The sequence below is a fragment of the Blennius ocellaris genome (assembly GCF_963422515.1).
Source record: "Blennius ocellaris genome assembly, chromosome: 17".
Taxonomy (NCBI): Eukaryota; Metazoa; Chordata; class Actinopteri; order Blenniiformes; family Blenniidae; genus Blennius; species Blennius ocellaris.
In genome coordinates, this window is record NC_137666.1 from 14,292,725 (window position 1) to 14,307,104 (window position 14,380).

At 40.5% G+C, this 14,380-nt stretch overlaps 1 protein-coding gene across 1 annotated transcript; it reads left to right on the forward strand.

Annotated features, from left to right (window-relative positions):
- Positions 1-2,297: 2,297 nt before the first annotated feature.
- On the forward strand, positions 2,298-13,778 carry pax1a (paired box 1a; the record flags this gene model as incomplete). Its single annotated transcript, XM_080512648.1, is given in 7 exon segments — positions 2,298-2,451; positions 9,689-9,815; positions 9,817-9,854; positions 10,558-11,187; positions 12,196-12,329; positions 12,842-13,055; positions 13,687-13,778. Coding segments are annotated over 7 exon segments (1,389 nt in total).
- Positions 13,779-14,380: the final 602 nt, after the last annotated feature.

A 14,380-nucleotide genomic window follows, 5' to 3' on the forward strand; every position in this document is an offset into this window, starting at 1 on the left:
GCAACATGCTTCTGCTTGCCTTCAAAAACAGAAAATGGCAGGATAAGATTTAATAAAAAGCACATCATATGTGAACATTTCTAAAGTGCATTTGTGTGTACTGGCTGGTATTTATTGGTTATCGTGCTCATTTTAACACTCAAGCCCAATTGAGATCAAATTGTGCCTTTTTTTTCCATCCCCTGAACATGAGCACGAACCCTCTGGTTTACAGAGACGGGGGAGCCAACTGTGACATCACACATGTTGGAAGTTAAAGTGGAGTCCTTGACTTATAGGCCAGAGCTGGAGCTGGTACAAATGTGGAGGCAAATATGCATTTTCCTTTTCCACCTCAGTATATAGTCAAAGCAGCAAGGATAACAGTGTAACCATTGGCAATGATAGACCAGAAGAAAAGCACAGATTTGATCAAAACTGGGTTTACAGCTGTTCTTACCATTTAGATTTAGACCCATTTAGAACACATCAGTAACATGATTGGACTGTTTGAGAGAGGAAAAGTGCTTCCGAAGTGAAAGGGCAAACATTCACCAAGTCCGTCTGAAAATTGTGTCAGAACCTCGGTTAAACGTTCCTCAATTTAAAGTTGCATATACTTTCAGGACCAAACCATCTCCAGTCCATAATATATTCAAGTGATTGATATATTTTGGAGAAATCCTTTTGCCTGTGACAGGATGACAGTAAATTTTATGGAGGCACTGCAGGAATATTACCCAGGGGTTATTTAATGATATCTAAAAGGAGTTGATGGTTTTCTGACCAAGAAGTCAGGAAATGCAAAAGTTATTTCAGGTTTTTTTTTTTCTTTCTTTCTTTTTTCTATTCACAAAAGAAAGAAACCGGTTTTCAAGTATTTATGTGTTGGACACTTGAATCACATGTTTTGATGATCAGAATATACACTGTCAGTTAGAGTTTATTGCTGTTAACCTTTGAACAACTTTGAACAACTAACAACTAAAATCCAATTTTAAAACTGAAGGATGAAGACACTGATGAGTGGGACCTTTTGAATAACAGCCATGATTTTGTAAAGAGAGAAGACAGATTCACAATATTCTTGCTGGTGCAAAGTAAAGTAGCACATGATCATTGTAAATTCACAATTTATTTATTATTTTTTAAACATTCCTAATAGAAATGTATTGCTTTTCAGTTTTTACATGCAAAAAGTCACCAGTTTTGCAGAATACTTCTTTGAGCTGTGTTGACTTTAGGCAGCGTGTCGAGTTTTGACTCCTTGTCACATTTCAGACAAAGCCTTTATAGCAGTGCCACTAAACAGTGGTTTTCACTCTAATCTGCTCATATGGCTTCATTTAAATTACAGTTCAACACTCAAAGTGGTCAAATCATCTGTTATTTCACAAACAAGGGAAGAAAGGTCAGCCGCCTGTAAAAATTGAATACAAACATGTGTGTCGAAACTTTATTTTTCTTACTACATTGTCACTTCATCTGCATTACCACACGGATTTATCCTATAACCTTTGTAGAACAACTCAAATCCAACAGTTAGGTTTCACATTTTTAAGTTCTGAATATGTCTTGCTACAGATAAACAACTGTCTTATGTTAAAGCACAAACGGCGGGCCAGAAAGAGTCCATTTACATACAATCGGCGCATATAGATACAAAGATGCAGATTGTTGTAAACCCAGTGACCGAGTAGCTGAAGCTCGGCAACACATTCAATTCAGGAAGGGGCATGTTGAGGAAAATGGGGGAGCTATGAGGGGCTTTTTCTTGGCCAGCAAGTCCAGGCTTGGTTGCAGGCCTGTCTGTCCCTACCCACCACAAACATGTCAGACATTTCAGCACCGGTATGAAAGAGGTGAGTTCCTCCCATCCTTTGCTGTAGGTTGAAGCAATCTCTATCCCTGTATTGTGCTCACCGTGATTACTCCTCTAATGCTACAAAAGCAGGATTCTGAGATGCATGTGCTCATTTTTTTTCCTAAATATAACAAGGGAAGGAAAATATTTGTGCAATATTTGCACAGTGTAAAATACACAAGGGACCTGAGATGCAATATGTCCAGATGTGACCAAAAAGTATTCACGTGGCTTGAGTTTGTGACATCCCACGACGCAGGCTTAACTGCTCACTTAACCAGAGTCTGGAGTCGGTTTTCACATTTACACCACCGCTTCTGGACTCGCACAGCACAGCATTACAATTCACAGTGCAAAGACATGTCCAGTTGATTAATCCGCAGGTGTTGGGACAAACAAGTCTCCATTATGTGTGCACTGGACGTGGTTTCACTGCTTTCAACAGATTGCCGCCATGACAGGCGACCACAAGCAGGAATGCAAATGCGTTTCAGGAAATCAGCACAGCCCTCTTGTGAGAAGAGACGTGAAAGTGTGGCGCTTGCTGAAATATCCCGAGAACACCCAAAACAAACCCACTTCCCGGCCCAACTGGCATCCACACAAGGGTAGAAATAAGGGAATGTATTTATGAGCATCTGGCGGTGGTTCAGTGAGGTCAGCACACTGATAGAACACAAAAAAAAAAAATCCTGCGATTGCAGCTCGTGGATCGAGTGTCTCATTAGTAAATTAACAAACTCAGAGTTAATTTTCTTCGTGTGAATGTAGCACCTATTCAGGTCGCCAGCGTGTGTTTTGTTCTGAGATTTAGAAATAAAATCCAGTATGTCAACCAGCCCCTACAATCCTCTGCACTGTCACACACATGAAAACAGAGACTCTGATTTTCCAGTGTTGGGACATCAATATTCAATGTGTCTTGGGGATTTCTTCCTGGGATTATGCTGGTAACACTGACTGATATTGAGCTTGGCTTTTGGAAGAGGACACACGGTTCTCATAAGCCCATTAATCTTAAAAGGAGAAACTGTCAGAAAACATACAGCACCCCTATCCCTGACATAAAAAAGGCCCGTCCAAGGCCTTGATATCTGGTTTGGCGGAGAACAATATCACACTGCCTCTGATAGAGAGGCCTTGAATGTCCCCGAAGCAGAGATTTCCATGATGGATGTGGCTCTCTTAGTCTTTGAAGCACAATATCGTGCTGCAACTGCAATCTCAACGATTCACGACACACAGCTGCATTAACAGCTCGAAGAGGGTTAACTGAATAATCACCACTTACTGATATGATCACATGCTGCGGCTTCAGAGAAGCGACTAACTAGACAGATAAGTAAGGTTTGAATCTGAAAACCTAAAGCTATAATCACAACCACTACAAGGAAATTGCAGATCAAAAATACAAGGTTGATGTCGTGTTCCACATGTGACCCAATGTTTTCAACTCTCTGGGCTGATTTCCAAGTAGGGCAGGCATGAATCAGCAGCAGCTATGGACGGAGTCTGAAGTGCTCCAAAAGTAATTAAGGTTCCTCCTCTTAATTGACAACAGATCCAGTGCAGCACAGCCTCCACTGCCAAGGCAAAGCCATGCATGGGAATATATAAAAGGTGCATGGAAGCAATGTCTAGAAAAGCACTCTGACTGCAGACCGGATAAACAATGTGTGAGATTTTTAAGGACTTATGCAACTCTGACAGAGAGTAACTCCCTCGTGTTAGAATATGTTTCACTGCTTTCAGAGGTTTATGTGATTTAGTCTCAAACCATTAAAACCTTTTAAGTCGCTGCACAAACACTGTTGCATACTATGCATTTTTTCGTCCTGAAATGGCTTTCTCCACCATGTTGGATTGTTCTTCTTGAGGCCATAGAGGGAGCTCTTCATCATGCTTTCACCGTGGTCTATAGCCCCAATTTGACTATGGGGTTTTTGTTTGTTTTGGGATTTTTTTGTGTGTGTGTGTAGAATTTGTGTGTGCATGTTATTCCTGTGTGTGAAAATATTACTGCTCATGTTACACTTGGAGTCACAGTTTTGTCTGTCAATCTAAAAGACTTAAAGCGAAGAGATTTTGTTTTACTCTCTTTTAATCTTTTATTCGTCTGATCACCGAAGCTCTGCATGTGTGCACTTTTCAGTAATACTCGTCCGGGGTTATCTTTTCCAGCACAGATAGCCATCTAACTAGATTTAAGGGTTGGATGCAATATCTTAATTAAAAACATCCCGATAAGGTCAGACACATCTGGACAGATGTGATAAGAAAAGATAACTGCAACTGAAATTAAATTAATAAAAATTTTAAGTAGATTTACAGTTTATGGTGTTATGTTGACTGTCAGTGAACTTCCAGATTGTCTTATTTGAATATCCATCTCTATGTAAGCATTAAAACAATCATTTTCTCATCCAATTTCAATGAATGTAGATGTCTTCACCGTGGATGTAAACATTGTTTACATGTTAATATCAGCCTGATTTGGACATCCAGTCATGTGGGAGATGCATTAATTATGCAAAATAGCATCAGAAATCTGATATTTGTTAAAATGCTGAATCAACAGTTCCACTGTAGGGTTTGTTGTGAGACAAGCTACCAAGAGAGAGACACTGGTTGGAGACCAACTGATTGAGAAATCACTTTATGTTGGACCATAATCTGTCCATCCAGTCAGCAACTGACCCTTTCCAGACATATCAAAATTGAATAAAAGAAAAAGTCAGTACAGTGATCTACATGTTCATTGATCATATGGATTAGTTCGGGAAGGATTGATTAACACGCAATGGTGTGGACATCTATTAGTTGCTGACTATTTGGCAGCAAACATAAAAGTTGATCGATACATTTTTCATTGATACACTAACCCTGGTAAAAAGTAGATAACTTCTTGAGTGATTACGTACCTTTTTTTTCCAAATAGAATTGACACTAAAACTTTAAGCAATCCTGCTGATGGTGTATAGATCAATTAGGCTGACATTTTACTGGCATGACTCAATATTTTCCCTTTTCATTTGAGATGAAATCATAATAAAATAAATGGAGTGTAAAACTATTATGTTTGAAACAGTTTTTCCCCCCAAAATGAATCTTGTCAGTGTAATAAAGACACATTCAGAATGGCTGTAATGTACAGCCGTAAGTGTAGCAAACACAATTAGGAATACAAACTAAACCAATATATTTCAAATGGGCACGCTTATTACTAATTGCTGCAATACTTATGTGACAGAAAATGTATTTTTCAGCTGTGCTAATTGCAGGGTTTTGGTATTAAGCCATGTCAAAAGCAATATACAAAATAAGTCTCTCCATGTATATCCCAGATCATTAAAGTCTTCCCTCCATAACAACACTGTGATTTATTGGCCTTTCCCTCTACCTTTCTTTATGATAATAAAAAAAAGTCCATGTACATGCATGATCCTCAGACATATCCTTTAATGTTACAATTAGAAGTGTATTGTGAACGCGAAGACACATGAGACGTGTTTAGTGAAGGTCACAAGCAATTATCCAGCCTGGTAAAAGCTGGCCTGTCTCACATGGCACCGCTGCACGCCCTCATTAGGCGTGTTCTGCAGCTCCGAGTGGGTCTTGTGGCTATAAAAGAAGTGAGCTCGCTGCCGTCCAAGGCTCCTTCGAGCAGAAACTCACCAGCAGGAGCACAAAGAAACTACACATCACCACCTCCAGATCAGATAGGAACGGACTTCCTTTCTGATTATGAGCAACGTGGGCTCAATATTCACCTCTTAGAAGGAAAAAACGTAAAACTTTGCGCTTAATGCATTTATATTATTAACTTCACAAAAAGTGTTACATTATATTCACAAAGGCGCGAATGCGAATGTGTTGTATTTCATTGCGCACGAACAAAACGTAAAATGGAGACAGAAAATTGAGTTGCCTCAGTAGCAAATGCATGACTTCTATTATTTGCTTGCCCTGCTTGGTACCGTAACCATAAAGGGAATACACGAGAGCACTAGATTTTTCCCCATCATCAAAATAAATTTGCAGTCTCGTGTTAGTGATCCAGGTGACAAGCTTGACTCCAATTTCCAAATTGACACTAAAATTACAATATCTCAAAGCAAAAATGTTTAAAATCAAGTAAAAGCACATTGTGGTTATCCTGTACGAGCAACCTCCTGTGTGCACGGTGTTTACCTGCTGAACACGGAAAATGTTTTGCATTTTTGTCGTGCCACGAGGCTCATGGGAGGCCTCGGCTGAGCGAGATCTGTTCACCGGATCGTCCGAGCGCTATCGTGCGCTCCCGGGCATAGAGCGCACACTCCAGTGATTTCAATTTGTAGTGCTACATGAAATTAAAGCGTCAGAAAAATGACTGGACGAGCCTTTCAAAGCAGGGCGAAGACTTAAGACAAATATAGCTTCAAGCTTGGCCTCACGACTTCCACGAAAAGGCTCACTGGAGGAAGTGAATCATTTGATGACACTTAAAACCAACATCAATATTTACCGACGGGGGTCGTTGCACCTTGCGGGTGTCAGGTGTCGATTGGATGGGTCAACTTGTGCCTGGTCTGAAGGCGATTTGAGAAGAAAAAAGCACACACCGGAGGCTTTTGTTGAACCCATTGCTCGCAAATGATTTTACGCACGAATTTTTTTTTTAAATATATTTGTTTTTTTATTTCTTTAGACCTGCACGCGAACAAAAACAAATTGCACCATGCTTTATTGCAAAGAAACAATAGCTTCTGTAAAAAAAAAGAAAGAAAGAAAAGTTTGAGGTCATAAACAGAACTAAAATGTGACGATCTTACGTGTATCTTTTACGGATCCACGAGTGATTCACACACGTTTATGATGGACAGGAGCAATGCGTGTGGAATTATTTGGTAGCGGGGATGTTTTGAGCAAATTGTCAATTTTATGAAAAATGCGCCGTTTTAAAACAAAACTGCAACCACAAATGAATTGCTTCGAATTCAGGTGTAATTACACGTGAATGTAAACATAACCTCCTCTTTTTTACAGAAATGCTATGAATATCCAGATTAATCCGTTCGAACATTAAAGGGGAATAGTTATGAATTATTCTGAATATTTTCACGAGGCCATTTTCAAAATAGCAATCAATATGAAAATTATGGACTTTAAAAGCTCTAGTCTAGATTAAATAGGTGCAATGACCACCATGATTCGTTTGAATTCATTCCACATAGTCAGTTGGGGCTGCTAAATCTTTTCTCATTGTTTCTGAATCAATAAAGCACTCTAGTCTATTTGATGTGCACAAGTTTAGTACAAGGCCAAAGCTGTTTCTGTTGGTTGGGTTCCACAGCAGACACACTGACGCTAAAAAAATAACAAAAACTGTAAATATGGAATACTTAATACTTTAAAAGGCAGATATCCAGGACTGCATTTACTGTTTGTGTTCGTGCTGCAGTGTTTATGGGGGCATGTATTGTGTGAACACACCGGGAGAAGAAGGGGAGACTTTCACGATTGCTTTTGTTTGGTCACACATGACAAACACAATCAGGCGGTTTGCAATACGGCACACCTGACGTGTGCGTAAAAGGTGCAACCGCACCAACGGCCGTCTCGATGTAAATTTGTCACCATTTTCACAAGCCTTTCATGACCTTTCGAAATGTTTTTTTCTGGATTGGATTTAGAAAATAATTTCGCAAAACACCACAGCATTGCAATACTGTATAAATAAAGATTGCCTGCGCATTTAAAAAAAATATCTTTTTAACACAATTTCAATATTATGAAATATATCAAACAAAAATCCAATTTCTCAATTGACCCATTTTTTATTTATTTTTTATAGATAAATTGATTCTCATGAAGACAAAAACAAATATTGTAAACAAAACATACAGTTGCTTTGACGAATTGTTGCTGTGCAGACTCGTGCGTAAAATGCGCAAAACCCTAACGTCACCTTTTAATATCTATAAGGTTCGTTCAAAACGTTCAAAAACACATACTATTATTGCAAATCGACAAAAATGGACTCGCCACCATTCAAAATATAACGGCTTAAATCATAAAGCTATAATGCAATTAAAATGCACATCAAGGACATTGCCATTGTTGAAAATAGTGTAAGTTACGATGATACGAAATACTCAGTTCACGAGATATACATGTTGCATGTTAATCGGCGCACAATATTTTGATTTCAGTATTTTTGTATTTCATCATGCGCAAATCATTTTGAAACGTGCACTGAACACAAACGCTGGTTGGCGATAAAACCGTGCAATTCCTAAGATGTCCAGATGAGGGGAGTCCTGCCAGCCAAAGTGCAGAGAAGTCAGACAGGATGATAAAGGCAAGATGGATGTTACTGGTAATTTCAAATAGATATATACATTTTTTAGTAATGTTACTATTTATAAATCATTAAATAGAACCCATACTTAGCAGTAAAAAAAATGTTGTTTCCCCAGAGTGTCCTCTTACCAGGTGTGCACGTGCAGCCTGCAGAGGGTCTTTGATATTCAGTGGCTTGGTCTCCAGAAAAACTGACCTTCCAGGAATAAATTAAAGAAAGGTATATTTCCATGGCTTTAGGATTAGAAGGAGTGTGTTCCATCGAGCCTCGATGTTGAAGCTGGCAGGAGATACTCCGAGTAGAGGAGAGGGGAGGATTGGGTGGGGTGGAGGTGGAGGTGGAGGTGGAGGGACAGGGACACTGCACCTTGTTACCATTGGGTCGACTGTTAACTTTTACAAGTGACGTTTTGCGAGCTTATAAACGATACCTTCTAAACCTGCACAGGAAACTCTGAAAACATGCTGTGATAATGTTCGTCTCTGGAATCCAGTCGATATCCCATAGTCTGGGAGCGCTGAAATCTACAGAGGTATCGATTACATGAGACCCTGCCCATGTTTGATGCCCTTAACGCTGGCTTATAAAAAAAAAAAAAAAGACTCAGCCTTGGTGGAGCAAAGAGTTTCCTTTTGCTCTGAAGATCAAATGAGGCGCGCGGCTAAAAATGATCTAATATTAATTTCAACAAGTGGTATGAGATTTTCTGCTCAATTTCTGAGGAATTATGCAGAAAATACGAATTTACTCAATTTATGATGAATATAAATTATTTTATTTGAATAACCAATGATGGGAATATAATTATGACTTCATAACGTGATATTTACGATCGTCAATAAGCCTGAGTGGACTACTAAGCATGCGTTCAAGCATTTTATGATTACATTAAATGCATGCGTCATAGTACCTTAATATGAATTGACTAATGTGAATTGCTTGATTTGCACCTAACAGTTGAGGTTAATCACTATATCATAAAATATATTATCTTCAATGCAATTTCAAGGAAATAAATATGTCAACTGCAACCGTGTTAGGTGAACACAGTTTCTGAAATGACAGTATGAGGTATGGTGCATGCAACAAATTACCCGTTTTGACGCCTTCTTGTTTCCCCAAAAAAAGTTTATTAAAGTTGCTAAATGTTCAGGAAGCTATACCCTCGACAACCAACCCAATTCAATGAATAACTCCTTACCAGAGGGGTGTAATGTTGGATGAAACGTCCCCCTTCCTGCCACTTCCCTTATGCAAAATATTCAAGGAGGCTGCTCGGCTCCAACCGGATGGGGTTTGTATTGGCTGACAGCGCTTCCAGCGCAGGACGACCAATAGCACCAAGGCAGAGGCTCGGCGTATAACTGCAAAGATTGACGTGGAGAGGACGCGTCAAATTAATTCCAGCAGACTCCGGACTCCCCGGGATAACTCCAATTTGCATTTATCGGATGAAGATCACTTTGCTGCCATTGTGCCTCGCTGTCACCGGCTTCCAGAAACAGAAAGGGACAAGCTGCTGTCGGAGTGGACTTACAGGATTCCACTTTTCCCTCTTCGGGAGCTCAATCCTCTTGTTCCCATTCCTTCTGTTTCGCTCGGACGCATTCAGCCATTTGAGGGGTGCCTATATGTCGCAGCATCTCGAAACATATCGGCAAATGGGTAAGCCCTCACGGTCTGCATGCTTCAGTGGCGGCGCGTATGGAAGCGTATCCACGCTCACCACGCCTGCGTAAAGACAAATTTAAGCATTAGTTTCTTTCTTCTTATTTCACCCTCTTCAGGTTTTGATAATGTGCAAACGAAGAAGGTCCTTGGCGACAGCCTGTCAACTTTATTTTTGGAGAGATTTTTTTTTTCTCCTCCAACGCAGTTTGGCAGGACTGACTGTCTGTTTGAAGCTTTAAATCTTAAATGGAACCACACCACCAATTATCCTATGAAATGTTTGTCTCTGAAGAGTTCTCTGCTGTCTATTCTTCAAGCTCGCCATTTTTTATGTTGTTTTTGTTGTGTGCGCAGGAGTGTTAGCGGGCAGAACAGACCAAAGAGTTTACACGCTTTTGTAAAGTTGCAAAATAGCGGCTACCAACCAGCGGTTACCCCTTTGCGGGCGCACAGCTTTTAGTTTATGGTCTAAATGACTCCAGACTGTACCACTCGGAAACAGGCTGAGCATTTGGAAATGTCAGTTCCTCGAATATCTGACAAATACAGAAGTTTTATGACAATATATCCAATGTCAAAGCAAATACATTGCTTTGCGCGCAACATGATTATTTTAATCGACTGTTCTTGTATGAAATGTGAGAGCTGCATGCGGGGAGAAGAAATAAGTAACGGTTGTGTCTCATTTCTGCTGCAGAGCAAACCTATGGAGAGGTGAACCAGCTAGGTGGCGTGTTTGTTAATGGGCGACCTCTGCCCAACGCCATACGTTTACGGATAGTGGAGCTGGCCCAGCTGGGAATCAGACCCTGTGACATTAGCCGGCAACTCCGAGTGTCCCACGGCTGCGTGAGCAAAATCCTGGCCCGGTACAACGAGACGGGCTCCATCTTACCCGGTGCCATCGGTGGGAGCAAGCCACGGGTCACGACGCCTAACGTGGTGAAAAATATCAGGGAATACAAACAAAACGACCCCGGGATCTTTGCTTGGGAGATTCGGGACCGCCTTTTGGCAGACGGGGTTTGTGACAAGTACAACGTACCGTCGGTCAGCTCGATCAGCAGGATTTTACGCAACAAGATCGGGAATCTGTCGCAGCCGAACCAGTACGAAAGCAGCAAGCAAGCCTCCGCGCAGGCCGGGCTCTCCTACAACCACATTTACCCGTACTCCTACCCCAACACCATGTCACCCACTGGCACTAAAATGGGCAGCCCTCCTGGAGTACCGGTGACGGCCGGGCATATGAGCATATCCCGGGGCTGGCCGTCTGCCCACACCGTCAGCAACATCTTAGGAATACGAGCGTTCATGGATCCCACAGGTGAGGAACTACTTTTCTCTGCGCCCTTGCAGGCCTCTCAGTGCAGCGCCACAACACTTTAACTCACAATGTCCTCAAGTAAGAGCTGAATAAAGTCGAACAGCTGGTTATTATTGCGTTCATCTGCACGATTAACTGCCATATTACTCCGTACAACCTGTTCTCGTAGCAGGCGGCACAATGTGTCCATTAAAGGTTGTACAGGCCTCCGTTTCAGCATTCAGCCAGAACGCAGTAAGGCCACTCTCAATAGGCCTTTTCATGCCGTGTTGCATTTGCAAACACCTTACCCACCTGCTATATCCAAGCTAATCCTTCAAACAGTCACGACACTCATTTTTCCTTTACCTGCTACATACTCACTGTCTTGACTTGATACTTTGACGCACTGGCCCAGTATTATGTATGTCATTACTTCTGATTGAACAATTAAAACCAAATGGATATATTTGTCTGGTATTTTGTTTTTATTTTGGTTCATACTTTAAAATTGAAGAAAAAAACAACTAAATAATATCGTCAAGGTTGTTTGAAGATTTTACTCTAGACATATAAGATGAATGAAAAGGTGGGTGTTTTTGAGTAGAGGTTACATCTGGAAATGTATTGAAAACAATTAGTAGCCAAAATGTTATTAATTTGAATAAACTGCTTTTGTTTATTATTTATCATTGTCAGCTTTGTTGTTAATATATAATTAACACCACTCATTATTTTAGTCGTATTAGACGTATTTAGGACACTTTAATCACCAATATATTGATATTAATAAATATAATGTTTGTTTTAATTCTAAACCTAGTTCGAAAAGTTTGGGAAATTAAATGTGTTTATTTGCTCAACCTCCTCAACAGGCAACACCAATTGTTGTTGTTTTTTTTTTTTTTTTTTTGGATTGCATTGTTTAGATTAAGGGTGAATTTTGATGATCTTAAATATAATGTTGTATAACCTTTAGGGATTTTATCTTGATGACTATTCTGCTTGACTTCACTGTCTCTGGAACAGCGATTGCTGGGGCTGAAGGATACGCACCAAAAATGGAGGATTGGAGTAGCGTCAACAGAGCAGCTTTCCCGGCGGCGCACACGGTCAACGGCATCGACAAATCTGCCATTGAGTCCGACATTAAGTACGCCCAGGTAAAAAAATAAAATAAAAAAAAAGAAAGAAAAGAAAAACAAGTCTGTTCTGAAACACTTTCTGAATCAGGGCTGGACATGTGTGCAGTCCGTGCGTTGCAGTTTTTCCTCTTCTTTTTTCTTTAATGTTTTATTTATAGGAAACAGTCAATTGGTTTCGTGCCAAAATGCGCAGTGTTTTGTAGAAAATAGTTGTTTTTGCTGCAAAGGCCTGTGGCGCAGTTATGTAAAGGGAACTTGAAAGCCACAGACTTCTGCCTTAATAACATTTAACCATTCCGGCCGGATTCTATTCATTATATGTGTCAGAGGCAGAGGAAATCTCGTTGCGCATGCACGCTTTAATTATATTTATGCATGGTGAATAAATTATAGTGGGATGCCCATGCTGCCTCCCTGTACCACCAAACCATCCAAAATCCAGACAAGGTCTTCAAGGCCACAGTCGGTTTGAGGTATTGTATTTGGGGACTGTTTGTGATTATTGCCTCCGTGCCTTATCTGTTTTACAGCCTTCCTCTACACTGTCCGGTTACGTCTCGGCGTGCGCGTACTCTCCAACCAACCAGTATGGCGTGTACAGCGGGCCCGCTGGGGGATACGTGGCCACGGGTCACCACCACTGGCAGGCGCAGAGCCCGGCCTTGTCCCACCCGGCCAGCGGGATGAGCATGCATGCGGGGGAGATCCACTCCTCGATGGCCTTCAAGCACCAGGCCCGAGAAGGTACAGAGCCGTCTGGAGGGAGGGAGACCAGATTGTGTAAAAGACATGGAAAAACATAGTATTTATTATTATTATTATTATTATTATTTTTTTTTTTTTTATTATTATTGTCTTGACCTCGAGTGTGTTGCGGTCTGGGTTCGAATCCCTGTTGTTTCATTGAAGGGAGCCTTGCGTAAAATGTAATAGCCAAGTGTTAGAATGACTTACTGTGGTGCCCAGTGAAAAGACACAACTTATCATTATTATTATTATTATTATTATTGTTATTAGACAACTACTTTATATCTGATCACTCATATCACAGTGAAAGCCCGTAGTTCAATTTCCAAGCACACCTCTTTCTTTTGCTTCTCACGCACACATTTTTTTTTTTAAAGATAAGCGTCAATGCAATCATTCACTAAATCTCAGTCAAAGAGTAATTATATGTCAATCACTTCAATTTTGACCTTTGGTAGTTGGCAGGCCTGTCACGAGCTCTGAGGTTTTTGTCATGATCCTACAAGCGAAAAACAAAAAAAAGTATTTTTAGTGTCTTTTTTTTATTGTGAAATATGCTCGAGAATTATACTCCAATGTATTTTTGCCCAACTTTTACGCAGATGGGTATTTTTTTTCTGTTTCCCAGGAGACAGAAAGCCTCCCAGTCCTCTGAGCAAACAGCAACATGAAGACTTGAGCAGCGTGCACGGACTCAGTCTCCCTACCTCATCATCATAACCCGGACTTATTACAGCTTTATTACCTGACCCCCCCCCCCCCCCCCCCTTTTTTTTTTAAACTGAACTCATTTCAACGACTCCCAACAGTAAGTCTTGAACGGCTTGTTTGTCAGACTCGGACAGTCCAGCTCCATCGGCCTGTGTGGCCTTTTGAATGTAAGCGTGCATGGATGTATCGGTGTTTCTCACTGGTTGATAGGATGCTGTTTTATTTTAAATTTTTCAGTTGCTATATCCTCTAACGGAGACTGCAGGATTGTAAATCTCATCTGTCACTGATGCTTGATTCTGAACAGAACAGACTCCTCTGTATTCCGCCACATATTTAGACTTAGACGACCATAATTCGCGCCATGATATCGATTCTGCAGTGACTCAACGATGTGAACAAAAAGATATAAATTGTCTAAATGTAAAATATTTGCCAAAGCTTTAATTATATATTTTTATAATTCCACTGTAAATATTTCAAAAATAAAGGCTTTCATGAATGCCACTTGATGTTATAGCGTATATCATTTCTGCATTGATCAGTGAAATAATTGTTTGATTTTTGCACATTTCAATGAATGAATTAGTTGTTTAGACGAGTGATGGAGT